General features: G+C 43.9%; 1 protein-coding gene across 1 annotated transcript in view; it reads right to left on the bottom strand.

Moving 5' to 3' along the window:
• Positions 1 to 7341, bottom strand: part of LOC143282239 (roundabout homolog 1-like) — a 120509-nt gene extending 113168 nt beyond the window's left edge. The window contains exon 1 of the mRNA XM_076587839.1: positions 7152 to 7341. Coding sequence (XP_076443954.1) covers positions 7152 to 7341 — 190 coding nt within the window. The remainder of the gene's footprint in view (positions 1 to 7151) is intronic.
• Between the last annotated feature and the right edge of the window lie 15838 nt (positions 7342 to 23179).

Below are 23179 nucleotides of genomic sequence, written 5' to 3'. Positions count from 1 at the left end.
AAAAGTCATGTGTACTAATAAGTGGTGTTATTGATTTTGCTGGAGAAAAGTCATGTGTACTAATAAGTGGTGTTATTGATTTTGCTGGAGAAAAGTCATGTGTACTAATAAGTGGTGTTATTGATTTTGCTGGAGAAAAGCCATGCAGTTTGACAAGGAAATAGGTCAACATAAATAAATGATGACTGACATCCTGGGCATTGTTGCAAGAGGCGATTTTTGCAGCGCTAAGACTGCTTAGTGTTGAGAATGTTCCTAAGGATACGGAGTTCACTGTAGAGTTGGGAACATTCTTAACGATAAGCAAGACTTAGCGCTGCAAATTCACTCACACAACCCACCACAGCAGGCCTGTAAGCTGAATCGTATCTCATTGAGACGACAGCTCTTCACTAACGACTGAGCATACTTGTCAGCAAGAGCCACGGGGGTTAAGGAAGAAAGGTAATTGGTCGTTAGATAAAATTCTGTGCTACGTGAGATTTCCTTCCCCTCCCCTCCGGACGGATGACCAACAAAAGCCTGGAAAGGACAAGACAAGAAGACAAGGCAAGACAAGACAAGACAATACAAGACGTGTTCATTCCAGGAAACCCCGTGGGGACTCGTGAGACTGTTACATATTCCATGTAACTAATACAATTATAATCACATTTGGTGTTGTGCTCATAAATATTTTTACAATGGCAGCACTAACTGTTTGGTTAAGTCATATATATTTTTTGGGAAGAAAATATAAGAAACAAAAAGTAAATACAACAGATACAGCTTCGTACAATGTATACAAGTCAGAAGTGATTAAGTATTTATCCCAAACACAAATATGACAAATTAACTGTATTAAAAAAAAGGCATGTTGTCTCAGAGAGGTGCACCTTATCTGTCGAGTTAAATCAGAAAGCATTCATTATGATTTTCAGAAAATATGGTAAAGTGGGTCAACAATCGTTTGCTTGTACTTGTGAATAATGCCTCCTCAAAGGTTAGACAATCAAATAGGTAATAATATTAGTCTCCAAGATCTCTACCTTCACACTCTGTACATATATGTAGCCGTGTACCCGAGTGGTATATAAGGGGACAGTACAAAAGAACTAATGATGATTTACTGTATTAAAGGATAGACAAGAATTCCTGTGTGCAGGCCAGGAACATACAGAGGCCAGTCACAAACGGGTTTTGATATAGAGACTTGATTTAATAGATGATTAGGGAATAGGTTTAGAATGGGCTTTGCATTTAAACTGGGAATGGCGTCGCACATTCTGCGCGAGTCATTGAAGACCAGCTGTTAGTTGCGAAAACAGCGTCTGCTATATTGGTGTGGTAAACAGTTTTTGAAGCAAGCAGAGCGCTTGGTTACATATACGTTCTTCATGGGCGTGGAGGAATGGTACAACGAGTGACGGTTCCTCAAGTGATAAGAGTCGACCCGCAAGTATTCGTGGTCATTTTGTTTCTGTCTGTTCTCATTTTGCTGATGGCCCGTGTTCTCAAGATCTTCAGACTTTTGCCACACACGGGGGAAAAAAAGTTAAACTTCCGACTGTCTAGAACACCACATGGGAGAATACTGTTTCGGTCCTCTTCTCCGTTTTACAGCAGTTTGACTCTCTCTCTCTCTCTCTCTCTCTCTCTCTCTCTCTCTGTGTGTGTGTGTGTGTGTGTGTGTGTGTGTGTGTGTGTGTGTGTGTGTGTGTGTCTGTCTGTCCCTCTCTCTCACTGCATGCATGTGCGCTCGAAAAACAACAACAAAAACACAAAACAAAACCAAAAAAACAAACAAAAAAAAAACAACAGCAACAAAAACCACGGATTGATTCAGTCAACCAATGGTATAGAAAATCAATGCAGAAATCTAAAAGAAAACACAATGAGACTCCAAGTGCATACGGAAGCAAACAACCCTCTCCCTCCCGCCTCCCCTATCCCTACACACACAACCCATCCATCCCCCTTCCTGACAATCTCTCCAAGTATCGAAACGCGACATTTTTTTAGAACAGCAAACAGCACCACAGCAAAAGACGGCGACGGGTCCAAAGGAGATGAAGACATGAATGCAGCACTGGTGTAGCAGGAAAAACTATCAGAGAGAGAGAGACAGGGACAGAGACACACAAAGAAAGAGAGTAGAAGAGAGGAGAGTGTGCGAGAGATAGAGACGGGAAAGAGAGAGAGATAAAGAGAGAGAGAGAAATGAGAAGAGAGAAACAGAGAAAGGAGAAGAGAGAAACAGAGAAAGTAGACATAGAAAGAAAAGAAAGAGAGATGAGAGAGGTATGGAAAGAGAGAGGATAGAGAGAGAAAGGAGAGAGAGAGGAGAGATAGAGAGAGGAAAGAGATAGAGGATAAAGTGAGAGAGAGAGAGGATGGAAGAGATAGGGAGATAGGGAGAGAGAGGAAAATGAGAGTGAGAGAGAGAGAGCGGAGAGAGAGAGAGAGACAGACATACAGAGACAGACATAGAGAGAGAGAGTGCTTCACGAGGCTGACAAGACAAGAAAAGACAAGGAAAGACAAAACGAGAGGCTTGCCAGCAGAGCCAGGGTATAAATTGGAGGCTTGTCCACTTAGGAACACTTCTGGATGACCTTCAAGAGCCGCCAGTCTGAGTTTGAAACTGGACGGTCGGATCGAACGACGGCTTGTCAGTTTGTAAAGCCTGGAGTGTCGTCGGCTGTTCTGAAGAGTTCGTGGTGAGTTTCATTTTGGTTTGACAGTTCTTCTCGTTGTTTTTTGTTGTTGCTGCTGTTTTCTTTTTGGTTTTGTTCTGTCGTTGTTGAGGGATTTTATGGATGGATGAAATGATTACTTTGCAGTAGTGACCTCCTCCCCCCGAAAAACAAAACTGTTTGGAGACTGCACTGGTGTAGTAGGAATAAAATATCAGAGAGATAGAGAGGGGGGGGGGGGATAGAGAGCGAGAAAGGAGAAAGAGGAGAGAGAGAAAAAGAAAGAGAGATGAAGAGAGATATAGAAAGGGATGAGAGAAATAGAGGGAGAGAGAGAGAGGACAGTGAGACAGAGAGAGGAATGAGAAAGAGAGGGAGAGAGAAATGAGCGAGAGAGAGAGAGAGAGAGAGAGAGAGAGAGAGAGAGACAGACAGACAGACAGACAGACAGACAGACAGACAGCGAGAGAGTTTCACAAGGTCGACAAGACAAGGAAAGACAAAACGAGAGGCTTGCCAGCAGAGCCAGGGTATAAATTGGAGGCTTGTCCACTTAGGAACACTTCTGGATGACCTTCAAGAGCCGCCAGTCTGAGCTGGAAACTGGACGGTCGGATCGAACGACGGCTTGTCAGTTTGTAAAGCCTGGAGTGTCGTCGGCTGTTCTGAAGAGTTCGTGGTGAGTTTTATTTTGGTTTGATAGTTCTTTTCATTGTTTGTTTTTTGTTGTTTTGTTTTCAGTTTTGTTTTACTGTTGTTGAGGGGTATTACGGATGGGTGAAATGATTGTGTTGCAGTTGGGTCCCTCCTCCTCCAAAAAAAAGAAAAGAAGAAAAAAAAAAGCGAAACTGTTTGGAGCACCGCATGGCAATAAAAGGGCTGTCGTCCGATTTGCAAATATTGTGAGTTGACACTTTCTATTTCATTCCAGACGCTCTGCCTGTTTGCCTGACTGTCTCTGTGTTTCTGTATGTATGTATGTAGGTTGGCAGGAAAGTAGGTATATATGTAGGTAGGTATGTACGTCTTCCTCTCTCTCTCTCTGTGTCTGATATTTCAATCCTACTACACCAGTGCAGTCTCCAAACAGTTTTGCTTTTGGGGGGAGGAGGACCCTACTGAAAAGTAATCATTTCACCCATCCACAAAATCCCCCAACGACAACCAAACCAAACCAAAAACAAAACAGCAACAACAACAAAAACAACGAGAAGAAATATCAAACCAAAATAAAAACACCACGATCCTTGTATGAAGGAACACGGAAGGAGGTGAGAATAGCAGGAAGAGTGTTGAGGCGAAGCTGTGTGTCTACTTCCCTTTGCGTGCTGCACATGCGCATCTGTATGTCTGCGTGTGTGAGTGCGTTCATGGGTGCTTGTATGTGTGTGTGTGTGTGTGTGTGTGTGTGTGTGTGTGTGTGTGTGAGAGAGAGAGAGTCGTGTGTATATCTATCTATCTATCTATCTATCTATCTATCTATATATATATCTGTGTGTGTATGTGTGTGTGTGTGTGTGTGTGTGTGTGTGTGTGTGTGAGTCGTATATATATATATATATATATATATCTGTGTGTGTGTGTGTGTGTGTGTGTGTGTGTGTGTGTGTGTGTGTGAATGCCAGATCATGGGCACATGAGCATGGACGCCCTGTGTCAAACATCCTTTTACATGCGTATGACCGAGACATCACTAAAAACATACTTATATAAGTAAGGTGGGAGACCACACAACGAGTCCCTTTTATCTCAGCCAATGGCTAACAACAACAGTCATGTCCAGACTACTGGAAAGTGGTTTGTCTGCTTAATTACTCTCTACTCCCACCCCAACTCTTCACAGCCTAATGTCATCAACGCTCCGAAAAGTTGAGTGGCTTTGCTAACACGTTGTCCGTCCGCTGGCGTTGCTCCGGAATGGATAGTCTTGCTGCCTCAGTGAAAGTGGTCATCCAGGTGGGTTCAGAGATTGTGTATGTGTGTGTGTGTGTGTGTGTGTGTGTGTGTGTGTGTGTGTGCGTGCGTGCGCGCGGTTGCTGGCATGCGTGCGTGCGTGCATGTGTGCACGCGTGCACATGTGTGTGTGTGTAGTCGCCAGTATACATGTGCGCGAGCAAATGTGCATGAACACTTGCGTACAAAATGCGTTCACCATCTTTGCCCGAAATAGGGTCAATGCAACTGCAAAAACATGCTTATATCAGAAGAAAGGAGGGGACTGCAAAGGGTTAACAACAACACTCCAACCCAGACAACGGGAAAGTGGTTCGTCTGCTTAATTACTCTCCACTCCCACCCCTACTCTTCACAGCCTAATGTCATCAACGCTTCGCAAAGTTCAGTAACTCAGTACGTGTGTGTGTGTGTGTGTGTGTGTGTGTGTACGCGCGCGCGCGTGTTTGTTTGCGGGTGGGTACGTGTTTGTGTTTGTTGGTGGCTGAGTCCGTGGTTGTATGTGTGTGTGTGTCTGTGTGTGTGTGTGTGTGGGGGGAGGTGCAGGGTGTGTGTGTGTGTGGGGGGGGGGGGGGGGGTGCATGCATGCGAGTGTGTGTGACTGTGCATGCATGTGTGTTTCTGTGTACGTGTTTGTGTGTGGGTGGGTATGTGTTTGTGTTTGTTGGTGTCTGGGTGGGTGGTTGTGGGTGTGTTTGTGTGTGTGTGTGTGGAGGAGCGAGGGCTGCGGGAGGAGGCGGGGAGTTGGGGGGGGGGGGGGGCTGAGTGGGTGGTTGTGCGCAAGCATGTGTGTATCCGTGTGCCTGTGTGGGTGCATGTGTACACGCGTGCACGTATGAGTGTGTGTGTGTGGTCGCCAGTACGGAATCCGTTAGCACATGTGCACGGGTACATGCGTACGAATGGATTAACCGCCAGTAGCCAAAATATAGCCAATTGAACTGCAAGGAACATGCTTATATAGGAAGAAAGGAAGAGACTACAAAGGGTTAACAACAACACTCCAACCCGGATGATAGGGAAGTGATTTGTCTGCTTAATTATTCCTTACTCCCACCCCAACTCTTCACAGCCAACTGTCATCAACGCTTCGCAAAGTTCAGTGACTTTTGCTAACACGTTGTCTGTCGGCTTGGCCTTGCTCCGGAATGGATAGTCTTGCTGCCTCAGTGAAAGTGGTCATCCAGGTGGGTTCAGAGATTGTGTGTGCGTGTGTGTGTGTGTGTGTGTGTGTGTGTGTGTGTGTGTGTGTGCGCGCGCGTGGTGGCCAGTATACATATACGCGAGCAAATGTTCATGAATGCTTGCGTACAAAATGCATTCACCACCTTTACCCGAAATTGAGCCAATGCAACTGCAAAAACATGCTTATATCAGAAGAAAGGAGGGGACTGCAAAGGGTTAACAACAACACTCCAACCCAGACAACGGGAAAGTGGTTCGTCTGCTTAATTACTCTCTACTCCCAACCCAACTCTTCACAGCCTAATGTCGTCAACTCTTCGCAAAGTTCAGCGTGTTTCTGTGTGTGAGTTTGCGTGTTTGCGTGTGGGTGGGTGGGTATGTGTTTATTGGTGGGTGGTTGTTGGTGTGGGTGTGTGGGTGTCGGTGTGTGTTGGGGGTAGGTGGGGGGGAGGGGCTAAGTGGGTGGTTGTGTGTGTGTAAGTGTCTTGTGTGTGTGTGTGTGTGTGTGTGTGTGTGTGTGTGTGTGTGTGTGCAAGTGTTGTCGCCGGTGTACATGATATGCGGGCACATGCACATAAGCACTTGTGTATGAATGCTCTTGCCTGCATTTACCACCTTTGCTACATACATAACCAAGACAAGTGCAAAACCATGCTTGTACTGGAAGTAAGGTAAAGACCACACCAAGAGTCCCTTTTCTTTAACCAATAGCTAACAACAACAGTCATGCAATAACTACAACAAAGTGGTCTGTCTGCTTAATTACTCCCAATTACCCTGTCTAGTATTCAAAGCCTAATGTCATCAACGCTTCGTAAAGTTCAGTGACTCTGCTAACACGTTGTCCGTCCACTTGGCGTTGCTCCTAAATGCACAGTCTTCCTGCCTCAATGAACGTGGTGTGTGTGTGTGTGTGTGTGTGTGTGTGTGTGATAGAGCGAAGTTCTGTGCTGGTTTTTAGATAAAGGAGTATGGATGGCTCTCCACAAACTAGACAGCAACACCTGTCTCTCTGTGTTTCTCTGTCTGTGTCTTTCTGTCTGTCTGTTTATCTGCCAGTCGGTCTCTCTGTCGTGGACACACACACACACACACGCACACGCACACGCACTACACGTTAAAAGAAACAAAACAGCAAGCAACACCGGATTACAAAGAAAAAGGAACTCCTGAAATTCCACAGCCCATCAGGCCCCGAGGGACCTGAGGGGAGAGAGAGTGTGTGTGTGTGTGTGTGACTAGAGGGGCTTCTCATTTTGTCTCCCTCTCACCCTCTCTCTCTTTCTCCGTCACACACACACACACACACACACACACACAGTACCGACAGTTTTATACCTCGTACTCCAAAACCCCTCTTTGGCTTCCCCCTCCTTCTGTACACGTCAACAATCCTGCTGTCTGGGTTTTCCTCTTCATCCAGCATCACACCAGGCAGGTTTCTCTCCAGAGAGGAGGAGGAGGAGGAGGGCAGAGTTGGACAGAAGACCTTGTTCTGTCCCATGAGACGGCGCCCCCTCAGAATCATGGTTTGAGTGTGCGTCCCAGCTATCTGGGCAGTATCGGTTCGTGTCTGAATCGTCTGGGCGTCGGTCGCTTACATCACAGATCAGTCTCGTTAGCCTTGCGTTTTCCTCCTCTTCTTCTTCTTCTGTTTGGTTTCAAGATAAGGAACCAGTTATGCTGAACATCTACTGGATACTACGTGCACAGGCCACCAAGTTTGTCTGCTTTTTTTTTGCAGAAAAATGTCACACGTTATAGCTACTAATGCGTGGCTGTATGGTTGTGTGTGTGTGTGTGTGTATGTATATAAATACATCGTTTTCGTTTGCATCGAACGTTGTCTTGGCCAGAAGGACAGAGGACTGTTAAGGGCACTTCAGAGGGACATCATCACTAGTTCCATCCTACTCCCGTCTCCCCCACATCCACACACACACACACACACACACGCGCGCGCGCGCACACACACACACGCACGCACGCACACACATATACACATTACCACTCGTTCTGTCTTACTCCCTTCTCCCCACATCCCCCACGCCCCCCCCCCCCACACACGTGCATACACACACACACACACACACACACACACACACACACACACACACACACACACACTCACACTTGCACACACACCCCACCCCCAAATTCGCAGCTTTGCATGCACAGAAACGAAGTTGCAAAACGAGCCATAAGTGTAGGTGTGTATGCCTCGCAGCCTCCTACAGGTCCACTCCACACCTGCCATTCCTGCTCAAGATCATGCGGATGAAGGATTCGTCTCTATAATAATCAGAAGCCATGGACGAACCGTTTCCCATTGATTTTCGTATGCTAAGAAAAAAGCAGTCATAATCATCTTCATCATCATCAGCAGCAGCAGCAGCATTATCATCATCATCATCAACAGACCCCCCCCCCTCTCTCTCTCTCTCTCTCTCATTTCAACCCTTCAATTTTTGCCAGCACGCGAATTCATATTCTAACAATGTTCTTGCTGTTTATATGTTTATCCAGGTGGTACCCCCTCCGACCCCACCCCCACCCCCGACCGCACTAAACCCTACCCCCCTGCTCCCCCTCCCCCTCCCACCGACCAACGCCCCCCTCTTCCGATATGTTTGTATAATGGCCTGAGGCCGATGTACAATAAACCATTTGTCTTGTCTCTCTCTCATTTGAATTTCCTTCAATGATCTATCTTTTTCAAGCCCTCTCTTCAACTCTCTTTAACTCTGATTCTCTGTCTCTGTTTATCTGTCTGTCTGTCAGTATGTCTTTATCTGTCTTTACCTCATTAAGGTCATTCTCCACAATTGAACCTACACCGCTGTTCAACCAGTTTGAATCAGATCATTTTCTGTGTTGCCCTTTCTGATTTAATGTCTGGCGGTGACCTCAAATATCAAAGAGAAAGAAGCGATATGGCTGCATCATTTCATTGTATGTCACAGGAGGTGGTCGTCTGCTGGCCACAATGTCCACCTAGAAGAGATAGGTCACAGGTATAAAGAAGAAAAGAAATAATCAAAACTAACACGTACTTTATTAAGCAAGTCCACGTTCATCAATTCTCAATGTAAAAACAACAACCCCCCCCCCACACACCCCCTCACCCCCAAAACAAAGAAACAAACAAACAAACAAAAAACCCACCAAAAAACCACGTACATTAAACAACACTTCAGTTAAAACCATTCTGGACTGTAATGAAACCACGGTAACAACTACACAACTTTTAACAGTTGTCTGTAATATTCTTTTAGTTCAACAAAATACTGTGAAGCCAAAACTGAACCCAAACATTTTGCTAACGTAAGAGGACGAGTCTTCCTTTTTATTTTTTCCATTTTTTTTTCTCTCTCTCACAATTATATACCGTCTTCATGAACTTTGAAATAAAAAAACAAAAACAAAATAAAAACCGTAACTTTTCTCGACTTTGGAAGTACCAGTAATCTAGGGGGGTGGGGGTGGGGGTGGAGGTGGGGTGGGGGGCCATACAACAAACGTACCGTGAATATCCCCCGCTCTCTCCAGCTGTGCTTATTTTTCCATGACCTGTTTCGGTCTTTATCCCTCTTAATTGTCATCTACTCTTTCTGTCTCTGTCTGTATGTCTTTGTCTCTCTGTCTGTCTCTGTCTCTCCCTCTCTCAGTCTCTCTCCATGAGGCAGAGAACAAGGGCAAAACACAAACGAACAAACAACAACAATAAGAAAAAAACAAAAACAACAAAACTCTCGAACTATCCACCCATCCACCCACTCATCCAACCAAGCAAAATAAACCAAAAAGAATTGCAAGCAAATAAAAGAAAGAAAGAAGGAGAGAAAAAAAGAGAGAAGAATTACAAACACGAAGAAGAAGGCGGGTTTCAGAAACGAAGTGCAATCACACCGATCAATGTCCACAGCGTCTTGTGTTATATGTTTCCACACTAAACCAGTATGGCCTCCGGGTTGGAGCGGGTTTCCATAAAGGAGCAATTAGCTAATGGCGGGCTGACGGACAAAGGCAGGTGGACAGACGATGTGATATCAGCTGGGGTGTCCGTGTTGACCCTCTGGACAGTGTATCCATACATCTGGCCCTCCTCCCTGCGAGGAAAAAAACAACAAACAAACGGAAAGCCCCGAAGAAAGAGCTCTTTCGATCAATAGCCGCGCATGAATAAAGCAGGTTTTGGCGTGTCAGTTTCAGTGTCAAAGAGGTGTCAAAGCATGCGAACTGATCCGTACAGTAGCACCACATCTGCTGAAAAAAACAACTAAAAAACAAATAAAAGAGGCAGATGCCTGACGCACGCAAAGCGCTAGTCTTAGTGGGTTACCATGACAAAATATTAAAAAAATTAATAAGCTCACGAAAGGGTGGAAGCGAGCAAGAGAGAGAGAGAGAGAGAGAGAGAGAGAGAGAGAGAGAGAGAGAGAGAGAGAGAGAGAGCAGGCGGACTTTTATTTAACAAGGGAAAAGAGATAAACATGTACATGCTTTTTTCCTTTGCAACCCAGCCCTAAGGCATCATTCATTCATTTTGCCCATCGCTCCTGGTGGAGCATAGGCCATCGACGACCCCTCGCCATCGCACTCTGTTCTGGGCTGTTCTGGCCATTCCAGTCCAGTTGGTCCCTTGCTGCTTCAGCTCTGCCTCGGTATCTCGCCTCCAGCTGTTGCGAGGCCGGCCTCTCTTCCTCTTTCCCTGCGGGTTCCAGGTCAGGGCTTGGCGTGTGATGCTGGACGCTGGCTTCCTGAGGGTGTGTCCGATCCAGCCCCACTTCCTCCGCAGTATCTGCTTGGCCACTGGTTCCTGTCCCGCTCGCTCCCACAGATCTTCGTTTCGGATCTTCTCCTGCCATCGGATCTTGTAGATGCGCCTCAGACAGGTGTTGAAGAATGTCTGAATCTTCTGCTGCATCGTCTGTGTTGTCCGCCATGTCTCGCATCCGTAGAGCAGAATTGACTTCACATTGGAGTTGAAGATGCGGAGTTTGGTTTTCATACTGATTGTTCCAGATGCCAAGATGTTCTTGAGCATGATGAAAGCTGTTCTTGCCTTGCCGATTCTGGCTGTGACGTCTCGGTCCGTGCCTCCCTGTCGGTCAACCACGCTTCCCAAGTAGACGAAAGACTCCACCTCCCTGATGGGCTCTCCACCGACTGTGACTGGAGTGTTGGCAGTGGTGTTGATCTTCATCAGCTCGGTCTTCTTCTTGTTGATCTTGAGCCCTGTCCTGGCTGACGTGGTCTCCAAGTGAGTGGTCTTGTCCTGCATCTGGCTGTGGTTGTGTGACAGGAGCGCCCGGTCGTCAGCGAAGTCGAGATCGTCCAGCTGTGTCCAGAGTGTCCACTGTATACCGTTGTTCCTGCCTGTTGTAGTGGTCTTCATGATCCAGTCGATGACCAGGAGGAAGAGGAACGGTGACAACAGGCACCCTTGACAAACTCCGGTCTTCACCTCGAAACTTTCGGACAGCTGGCCTGCGTGGGCAATCCTGCAGCTCATGTCCTGGTAGGTGCACCAGATGAGGGAGATGATCTTCTCTAGGACTCCGTAGTGCCTCCGCAGCTTCCACAGCGTCTCTCTGTCCAAACTGTCGAAGGCCTTCTCATAATCTATGAAGTTGATGTAGAGGGTGGGAGTTCCACTCCAGCGACTGCTCCACGATGACGCGCAGGTTGGCGATCTGGTCGGCACAGGATTTGTTCCGCCGGAAGCCTGCCTGCTGGTCTCGGAGCTTGGGGTCGACGGCCTCTTCCATCATTTCCAGTAGAACCCTGTTGAGAACCTTGCCTGGCGTTGACAGGAGCATGATCCCTCGGTAGTTGCTGCAGTCCCTGAGGTCTCCTTTCTTCGGCAGCTTGATGATGATTCCTTCTTTCCACTGGGCCGGTACCTCCTCCTTCTCCCAGATCTTGCTGAAGAGGCTGTATAGCATGTTGACAGCTATTAGCCCTAAGGCATAAAAAGGGCGAATTTGTTTTAACGCATTGAAGAAAGAGGGAGAGGAAGAGGAAGAGAGAGAGATAGGCAGATGGAGAGGAGGGAAGGGAAGAGAAGGATAGAGAGGGAGCTGATAATGGAAACGGATGTAATTGCAACTCTTACTTTTCTAATGAGCTGAAAGTTTATGCAAATGCTTCGTTTTTCAATGAAATAAACATGATAACTTCTCTGTCCTTATCCCATTTTCTAGTTGTTGTTTTTTTCTTAACCCTTCCAAAGTTGATTCTTTTCTTTCTCAGAGAACATTTTACAATCAGTGACATTTGACTTTATTATCTTAATATCATCGTGGCAAGTGATTATTTTCTTACAAAACACAGACAAAAACCCAAAGTCTCAAAGACTGATGTTTACTTTAAAAAACCAAAACAAACAAAAAAAAAAAAAAAAAAACAAACGTGTTTCAATTTGCGTGTATACAATCAAAATGCATACCCGAATGCATTTACAAACAAAGTAAGTGATAATAATTCATTGAGAAAATACATAACATGCTTGATGCTTTATGTTCGAAAGCATATTAATTTTATGTGGGGCATAAACGGCAATAAGTAACATGACGGAGTGACAAAATATAATGTCATGACTAAACATCGTGTTTTATACTTACATATTTACAAAGTTGGTCTTCTACAAATACACGTTTGTCATTTTTTATAGTCTCTCACAACTTGATACATGGCAACCGTTTTTGTTTTTTGTTTTCTTTCCTTTATTGTGTTTGCATCAACTTTGACAGACACATGCATTTATTTTTCCATTTTGTGTTTACATTCTTGTACCCTAAAAACATTGATGTTCGGCTTTATTCGCTGAATCGGCATTTGACAAACTTGCTTCCCGTTAATAGTTATGATATTATTCGTATTATATTCAAGTTAGTGTTGATTTTCAATTTTTCGTCTTCATAATCAATAACAAATGATATGTTTGATATAAGATAAAAGTCTTTGATAATGAGAACGTTCCCAGTTGTTCCCAAAATAAATATAAGTACTGACAGTGCCATGAATAAAAGGTTTGTTTTTTTGTTGTTGTTGTTTTTGTTTTTTTACTAGAAATGTTGCTGTTGGCACTGCCAATGACTTGCGCCATTTTCAAAACACTTTCAAAAGGTAACAGTTCAAATTGTCTCATGATTCTTTCACTGGTTTCATTAACAATTTCTACACGTTTTATTTCTCAAAAGAGAAGAATTGAATTAAACACACACAAACACACACACACACACGCACACACACACACACGCGCGCGCGCACACACACACACACACACACACACACACACACACACACACACACAACTTTATGTTTGTTTTCTTCCCTGTGAACAATGTCTATAGAAATCATCGAAAGGTCACTTCGGTACCCAGATATGATATTATCTTTTATACAAAAGATTAATGTGTCCCACACTATAAAGAAAGATCAAGCAAACTTTGCCGGAGTGATTGTCTGGCGTGTAGCGTGGTATTTCCGGATTCTTTCTGAAAATCAACTGACTCTATACTGGATATTATTCTGATCACTACGTCTTGAGCATTAATATCATGAATACGCTTTGATGACTGTAACCAGTACTGAGGTTGAGAACAATGTTTCAGTCAACTGTCATTAAAGAACTGAGTATTTTGTTGCTTTATTTTTGGGTGAATGCGTTCGAAGAAAGAAGATTTGTGTTTATTTTCCCCCTAAACATTTGCTGTTTAACACGGATTATTTTCCGGTTGTGTTTTGAAATAATGGTTACATAATTTCAACGGGTGTCTTTATTCACTTTCTCTACTTTGAATTTTCTAACTTCTTACAATGTAGTGTTATGTTTCTTGGACTATGATTGTATGAAGGAGATACACAATCATATCCCCAATCGCTTCTTATTTGACGTTCCATTTTCTGAGTAAAATGTGTGTCTTTTACTTACATATTCATTAATCTTTTAGCCAGACAGCGGATATTTGAAAGGAGAGTACAAGTCTGAACGGTACCTTCAAGCTATCAAGTAAAATTAATCAAATGGGTACGCGTTTCCTCCAGTGACGTCCACAGAGTCTGGGGCTGATTCTGATTCTGCTTTCTCTGAGCTCTGGAACGGAAACGGCTATCTTCGGACTTACTTATCAATGTGCCAGCTTCCCAGCATCGACCGAATCCAATGAGAGACCACGGGACCTTTGACTAAGGGGGCCGTTAGGGTCAACGGTAGCCACATAGATTACTGTTGCTTCCTCATTTTGGGCTGCAGGTCCGGCATTAGCTGCTGCCGGTTGCAGCCAGGGATATCCTGTATTGCTCCGTGCTAGAGCCCATCCGTCTTTTGTAATTTGTCTCCACAGCCGCTAAGCTTCAGAAATAGAACTGTGACTGTCTGACTCTCTCTCTCTCTCTCTCTCTCTTTCTGTTTCTCCTTCAATTTTCCTTCTCGTCTCCCTAATTCTTCCTCTTCTCTTCCGTTTCATCTTATTCTTCTTCCTCTTCGTCGTCGTCGTCTTCATGCTCTTTCTATGACGCTGGTTCGAGTGTCTGGAGACGGAACGAAACTACTTCTTGCATTTCCCATTGGTATTAGCTGGCATCCCGCTTCCGCCAGAATGCATACCGCTAACCACCACACGTCAAATCATCGATGCAGCAGTCGGGGCATTATCATGACTATGTTTATCAGTGTCTTCAAAGTTTGGAATACCATTTACAAAGTCTTCACGGAGGTAAAGCCATGATTACACATGCCACACACACTAAAGTCTTTGAATGCTTGAAAATCGAAAAAAAAAAAGAAAGAAAGAAAAAAACTAAACAAAGGTAAGAAAGCTTTCAGTAGTCTTTCCCCTTCCTCTCCTTGCTTTAAACAGTTCGTGCATTTGAAAATAAATCGATGATTACGACTCATGCCCACACGTCCATGCGTACCGGTGTACACGAGGAGTGTGGTATATGACACAGCTAATCATTTAGTGCCAGACGTCAAGGACCCAGCGCCCTGTTTATTTCCGTTCGCAACTCAGTCTGAAAAGAGCCGAGAACAAATTAACAGCAAAGAAAAAACACAGAAAGATGTGGACGAGCAAGCAGAACTTTGCTTTATTTCGTTCATTTGCTAGGAGCATGCATGGTATTGTTTCCAGCCCTAAAGAACACCGTGACTGACGTGATTCTACGAGATGACACGTCATGTGATATACATAGTGGCGCAGGAATCGCTGACAGTGAAAACTGCACACAGGATGCAAATGTGCGTGCGTACGTACGTGCGTGAGTGCATGTACACACACACACACACACACACACACACACACACACAAACACACACACACACATATATATATATATATATATACATATATATGCGTGTGTGTGTGTGTGTGTGTGTGTGTGTGTGTATGTGCATGTGCGCGCGCGTGTGTGTGTGCTTGTGTGCCGTGCCTGTAGTAAAATATGCGCAAAAAACACAAAAAACTAAGCCATAACACCAATAAAACAACAACAACAACAACAAAAAAAACAACAACACCGCCACCAACAAAAAAATCCTGCCGACCCAATACGACAACTGTCCAAGCGGAGACGGTGAATGGGGAATTAGCTGTCACATGGACTTTTCACCGACGACAAAGTTCCCGGCAGATAACACACGGTAATTTTCACACCCCCAGACAGTTTATGCCAGCCTTTCAATGTGCACGCCGGAACAGATAACAGCAATACCAAAGCAGTCACGCTCGACTTTATGTGGAGACTTCTCTCCTGCGACGGTGGAATATTGGAATGGAATGAGTGCCACATACAACGTGTGTGTGTGTGTGTGTGTGTGTGTGTGTGTGTGTGTGTGTGTGTGTGTGTGTGTGTCTGTGTATGTCTGTATACGGGCGTGAGAGAAAGAAAAAAAAACGGACAGAAAGTGACTGATACACACACACACACACACACACACACACACACACACACACACACACACACACACACACACACACACACAGACAGACAGTTCATTAGCTACTCCCTCTCAAATCAACTAGTCACAAAATCCACCTTAAAAATCACTAACGAAAAAAAAAAAAATCGATCACACGACAAACCCAATTTCAAACCCAGACGCAGGATTCAACGAAGACGCACCACGCCCATGTAAACGCGGCGGTCTCCAGCCTTCCAAAGTCCTGTCTGAAGGTACCCAAGAGACAAGTACCAACATGTCTGGGCAGAGGACAACGACGTTACAATGACGTTACGGTTCTGACTATGCAAACATGATAGCGAAGCGGTTCCGTCACACACAACTCCCAAACAGGAAAAGAAAAACTCAACACCCCCTTCCACCACCCCACCTCCCCCCAAAAAAACAACAACAAAAAACAAAAAAAACATGCGAACACATCTGTTTGCTTGCAAAGTAAGCACAAAACGTACAGCTAAAAAAAAAAAAAAAAATCACAGGAGGATAGCTTGGTTGGATTACGTCGTCTAGGTAACCTTCCTTCCTTTCTTTCTTTCTCTTACCCCGCTCCCCCTCTCTCTCTCTTTCGTTTTTGTCTGTTTTTTTGTCTATCTACCTATACACACTCTCCAAGGCTGAATCGATGTTTTTTTTTGTTTTTTTTTAAAATAAACTCTCCGCCCTCCCTCGCCCCCCCCCCCCCTCCCTCTTTCCTCTTTTCTGTAGGATTTCGTTCTGATCTCATTCTGGCTGGAGGTGAAATTCTTACTTTCGGGTTTTCTAGTTACAAGTCACAATTTCCGGCTGTAAGTCATGTCAACTACGAGACAATATTTTAACATGCCAAAAATCCTTGATAAAAAATCAATATTTTCGGTTGGAATGCTTTATCGTTCATTTCAGGTGTTTCCACCCTGGTTTTCGACATAAGGTGCTATGGGCTCTGAAGAACTTAACGTGGAGAGGGGATTAACTCACTCAGTACGGCCAGTCCTCTCTTCTCCTCTACACAGACCCCTCGGATGTCCAGTGGGTGTCTGAATGACCCAACCTTTAGCTTCCGTCGTTAGAATTGTGGTATTCTTTGTCAACATTCACCTCTTCAGTATAAGAGCCTTCCGCCTGCAATATTTTGATGATGGTAATTGGGCTGAAACGCTGTTAACGTCGTCTCTTTCGCCGTTCGTATGGAAAGAGTTAAAGAGACGAATAACAACAAAACAGAGCAAACAAACAAAACAAACAAACAAAAAATCCAGAAGCATTTCTGGTCACTGCCGGAAAATCGAGATCGGAGACAGCTGCTGTGCTGAGTGAACAGCGTTGCGACGTGTGTCACCGTGGCTTCAAAGAAACACTCTGGAGAAATCAGAGAAAATGGAAATGGTGTTAGGAAGGCTTCGTTGTTCTCTCCCAGAATCTAATAACACTTCTTTGAAGTTTTGTTCAGGATGTTATTTAGATGGGCTTTTTTTTTTTCTTTACTCATCATTGAAGTCAGACGTGTTGATTAATCACGCATGCATGTATGTATGTATACATGTATGTATGTATGTATGTGTGTGTGTGTGTGTGTGTGTGTGTGTGTGTGTGTGTGTGTGTATGTGTGTGTGTGTGTGTGTGTGTGTGTGTGTGTGTGTGTGTTTTATATGCCATATATTTGTATGTATGTGTGTGTGTGGTGAACAGGCAAAAACGAAATAAAAGAGGGAATAGAAGAAGAAGAAGAAGAAGAAGAAGAAGAAGAAGAAAGAGAGAGAGAGAGAGAGAGAGAGAGAGAGAGAGAGAGAGAGAGAGAGAGAGAGAGAGAGAGAGACTATGAAACATGAAACGTATTTTCTTATCAGTACCTTTTCAATACAGGAGCCTGAACACTGTCCCGAAAACCAAGACCATGAAATCTGACTGTCAAATAAAACGGCCAGCTCCGGTGATAAATACCACCCGATCCACTTCTGAAAAATGTTCCTGAGAAGAAAAAGAAGAACATATATTTGCCATTCACTTGATATTGTTTTTCTTGACTCGTTTTTTTTTCTTTTTTCTCGTACTGCATTGAATCACTGGAATCTGTGCAAAATGTCCTGCATCTGAATATTGTATTGTATCATTTTTATCACAACAAAATTCTCTCGGTGATATCCGGGCTACTCTCCCCAAGAAGATCGCGTCGCCACAGTACAGCGACACCTTTCGTTTCTTTTTTTTCTGTACCCAAGTGTTCTTTATACAGAATTTTGCCAAGGACAACACTTTTGTTGCTGTGGGTTGTTTTACTTGCGCAAAGTGCATATTGCACACGAGACCCTGGTTTATCGTCTGATCCGAATGACTAAGGCCAGAAAAAAGCCAACAAGGAAAGAAAGAAAGAAAGAAAGAAGTAGAGATTTGCTGGAAACAGCCTGAAATTAGGTAACTGGGTCACATCCGCTGGGTGAAGGGTAGATGGTGGAGGGGAGGATAGGATTATTTGTCATTGTGTCTTTAAAAAGCACTCGCTAGAAATCAAAGACGAAATCCAAATGCTACTGGGAATGTAGTTATTCCATATAATCTCATTCTTCATTTTTTAATTTTTCATCATTTCATTTTACAGAGTTCTTTAATTATCCCCAAAACGAGCCATACGTTCGTATTCGAATTTTTCTTTAAACATACTTGCACATGCAATGTAATATATGTGTGTACACACATCTAAATATGCACGTGCATGTGTGTGGTGGTGATGGGTGATCAGAGATGGATAAGAGTATTAGCAGACGGATAGTTTAGCAGCAGAGACGAAGAGAAACAGAGCGATAAGACAAGGACTATATTATTTATCATGTTCCGTGATCAGTTTATAAAAGGTACGAAAACCAACGTACCTGTTTTGAGCACAAAACCCATTTTTGTCTCCACGAATTATTCTTTATAATTGTGTTCACCTCACTCTAAACTGTTCCTCGACTCAATTTCTTAGCACTTCTTTTGGCTGCAATAGAAATAACACACATAATATTAAAACCAATATTATTTGATAAGCTTATTTGGGGCTTTTTAGAGTCATAGCCAAGTAACACAAATATTCCACAAGTATATTGATTTCGCCATCGATAGCTTCAGAATCTGGCCATCAGTCCTTACGTCAGTCTGCTGTAGAACTGCTTCTCTTTGGAAGATCAAACAACGGAGAGAGAGAGAGAGAGAGAGAGAGAGAGAGAGAGAGAGAGAGAGAGAGAGAGAGAGAGAGAGAGAGAGAGAGAGAGATGAAACACAGAAGATAACAGGAGACGGCAGCGTAGAATTGCTTTTTTAGGCGATGGCTGCGGAAGGCGTGTTTAGTTCCCCTCATGGAATCAATAAAGTGCTCGCGAAGTGTCACGATTAATATCACACATATATCTTTTCTTTTCTTTTTTTCCCTTTTTTGGACACTCGTTTGGTGCCGTTGAAATAGGAAGTAGTCTCGCTGAAAGTCACGAAGCTATGACGGCAGCTTGACAAACGTGCACTGTAAGAACTGTTAACGCCAGAAGGAGGAGCCACACACACACAAAAGGAAGAGCGTGCTGGTAAGTGCCAGAAAATCGGGGTGGTAACGGCCACCTGGGGTGCGTGGGAAAGGGAGGGTGAGGGAGTGTTGGTCTGGCATCTCGTGTCATTGTGGCGTCTTCAGAGGGCCCTCTGGAGAAATCAAAAAGAGATGGAAAAACTGTTTGGGGAAAAAAGTGTTCTCCCAGAATCTATAACGATTTTTCCCCATTAAATGAAAAGAAATAAATAAATACTAAATGAATAATAATTTTAAAGAAAAACGAATAAAAAACAAAACAAAACAAACAAACAAACAAACAAACAAGCAAAAAAACACAAAAAAACAACCGTACAAAACAACAACAAAAACCCCCAAAGGACGGATCTTGATCCATTCATGAAGTATTGGATGTGTTCATTAGAATTACGTCTGCCTGTTTCGAACGTGTTTTTCTGCCTGACTCAGCGCGCTGGGTTACGCTGCTGGTCAGGCATCTGCTTGGCAGATGTGTAGCGTATATGGATTTGTCCGAAAGTAGTGATGCCTCCTTGAGCTACTGATACTGAGTGATACTTCTCTGTCTCATGGTTGTCTGTGTGTCTGTCAGTATGTCTGTCTCTCACTGAGTCTGTGTTACTGTTCATTTGCTTGTTCACGCACGGGCATGTGCATGAATGTGTGCGAAACAGAGTGGATGAGAGACAGACAGACAGAGAGAAGGAGACAGAGGGAGACAGAGAGAGAGACACAGAGGAAGAGACAGACAGATAGTAAAAGAAATAAAGAGATAGATAGATAGATAGAGAGAGAGAGAGAGAGAGAGAGAGAGAGAGAGAGAGAGGACAAGACCCCTAATCCACAACACATTCCTTCATCAATAGCTAGTTATAATACAGAAAGCGATAAATACACATGCTACCTGTGTTTATCAATCTTCAATTATGGGCACAATAGCCAAGTGGTTTAATCACTGGCCTTTTAATTTAAGGGTCCTTAATTCAATCCCGTTATCGGCGCATAAGGGATTAAGTGCATACTTTTTTGCTTTTCTCGATCATTGAACTCAGTGTACAGACCTGATGGTGTCCTGACCACGCTTGTGAATAACAGACATGAAAAAATCAACTACACATGTTAAAGATCCCGTGATTCGGCCCAGTGCTCGGTGGGTTGTTGAAACATGAACGCACCCAACGTGTACAACCCCGAAGTATGGTTGCCTGTACATTAACTCACTCAGTACAGCCAGTCCTCTCTTCTCCTCTTCACAGACCCTTCGGATGTCCAGTGGGTGTCTGAATGGCCCAACCTTTAGCTTCCGTCGTCAGAACTGTGGTATTCTTTGTCAACATTCACCTCTTCAGTATAAGAGCCTTCCGCTTGCAATAGTTTGGATGATGGTAACTGGGGTGAAACGCTGTTAACGTCGTCTCTTTCGCCGTTCGTATGGAGAGAGTTAAAAACCCACTCATAGATGCAAGCGAATGAGGAAGTAGCAGTCTGCAAACGAACAATGTCCTCTATTTTTCATATTTTGCATTTCAAGCGTTGCGTGTACGATAAGAAACGAAACAAAATGTAAGGAAAAAGAAAACAAGAAATAAAAAAAAAGACAAGAAAGAAAGGTTAATAAAAGAACAAACAAACGAAAGAGTATAAAATCACTTTGAAAAGTCAGCCACAGTCCTGAACCATATTTTCATTCCACCTAGAAGGTGGAGAAGAGCAAAAGAAGGCACTGCAACGTATCCCAGAATAATCTCGAAGTTTTACAACCAAGATTTCTTTCCGCTCAAACCAGCTACTGCTGCAACGGGACCCACAGGGGAACGAGACAAGCTGGGCAAATGCGTTTTGTGGGAAGCTGTAAAGGGTCAGATAAAACGAGATAAGATAAAACGAGAGACATGTTGGTCACCCTGGACTGTCGGGGATGGAGACAGGGGCTATGTGGGATAGTCCATCGTGTGTAGACGCACGCAGAAGATCAAATACGCACGTTAAAGATCGTGTAATCCATGTCAGCGTTCGGTGGGTTGTGGAAACAAGAACATACCCAGCATGCACACCCCTGAAAACGGAGTATGGCTGCCTACATGGCCAAAACGGTCGTACACGTAAAATGTTAAATGTTACATGTTTGTCTGAGTGTGTAGGTGTGCGTGCCTGAAATCTGACTGAATGACACTGGAAACGAATGATGAGCGCCCAATGGCAGCCGTCAGTCGGCTCTACCTAGGTAGGCAGCCTGTTGTGTAAATGACTCCGTGTTTGTAAAGCGCTTAGAGCTTGGTCTCCGACCGAGGATAGGCGCTATATAAGTAACCGTATCCATATCAATCAATCAATCATCAACACGGAGCGATTTCGCTTCAAAGTGCACTCTGGAGGAATCAAAGAGAAATGAAAAAAAAGGTGCACGGGAAACTCCTTCTCCTGGAATGTATTAAAGACGTTTCCAACTGTGGCAGCGGGTCGAATCACGAGCTATCGATCAGGTCTTTGACTTATCGAGTGTGTGTGTGTGTGTGTGTGTGTGTGTGTGTGTGTACATGTGTGTGTGTGCATGCATGTGTTTGCGTGCATGCATGTGTGTGTATGTGTGTGTGTGTGTGTGTGTGTGTGTGTGTGTGTGTGTGTGTGTGTGTGTGTATGTGCGTGTGTGTGTGTATACATGTGTGTGCGTACATGCATGTGTTTGCGTGCGCGCATGTGTGTGTGTGTGTGTGTGTGTGTGTGTGTGTGTGTGTGTGTGTGTGCGTGTGACAGAGAGAGAGAGAGAGAGAGAAATCAAAAATGTACACAGGAATCGCATTCTCCATAAATGTAGCGAAAACGTTGTCAACAGTTGCAGTCCAGTCGAATTTCATTTCAGACGACACATTTATTGAGTTTGTTTTTCTTTATGTGTGTGTGCAGGTTTAGCTTGTGCGTACGTGAGCATAGCTGCCTGGTAAGAGTGTACATTTGTGTGTACGCATCATCTCCATCACTCTCCTCCCCTCTATCTGTCTGTGTGTCTCTCTCTCCGTACCAGCGTGCAAAGAAAAACAGAGAATGAACGAGCAACGTATTTTTCTCATTCAGGGAATAAAGGAATAAGCAAAGTCAGAAAATAAGAACACGAACAGGAAATAGTGGAGATAGAGAAAGCGACAGAGAAAGACAGAGAGAGACAGGCAGTAAAAAAACAACAACAAACAAACAAAAACCAAACAAACATAAAGTCTATCTATCTATCTATCTATCTATCCAAGACAGAACTATCTATCTATCTATCTATCTATCTATCTATCTATCTATCTATCTATCTATGTGTTTATAATTATATGCAGATAGCTTAGCATTTCCCCTTGTCAGTATAGTGTTCAAAATGAAATGTGAAAACTGAACTGACAATTATGATTTGCATAAAAAGAAGTATCCCCAATATTAGCATTAACAAACAAACAAACAAACAAACAAACAGCGACACTCGATTAGCACAAACAGCTATTTTCCATGACTTCGTTTTCTACCTAACGAAAACAATATTTTTCAATTGCCTCAGCAAATCTGGTCCAGATGTGTCAAGATTTTACGTCAAATGCGTTTTTAATCCTTCTTCACTAATAAGATCAGCACTCTATGTTATAGATGCATTCACAAAACTGCCCCTTCCTATCTCTGCGGCTGCCTTCACCTCTACACTCCATCTCGCTCACTACGATCGGCTTCGGATCCACTCTGTTTACGCATACCCAGATTCAAACACTCGACTGTTGGCCCGCCGTTCTTTCTCTGTCTCTGGACCTTGCGATTGGAATGAACTTCCTCTTTCGCTTCGTCAAGTCTCCACACTCAGCTCTTTTAAGTCTGGCTTTAAAACCCACCTCTTCCCAAAATAGCCTCCCTTGCCTG

This window comes from Babylonia areolata, chromosome 5, assembly GCF_041734735.1.
Source record: "Babylonia areolata isolate BAREFJ2019XMU chromosome 5, ASM4173473v1, whole genome shotgun sequence".
NCBI classification, from domain to species: Eukaryota; Metazoa; Mollusca; class Gastropoda; order Neogastropoda; family Buccinidae; genus Babylonia; species Babylonia areolata.
Note: the sequence above shows the minus strand (reverse complement) of the source record. Positions and strands in the feature narration are given on the sequence as shown.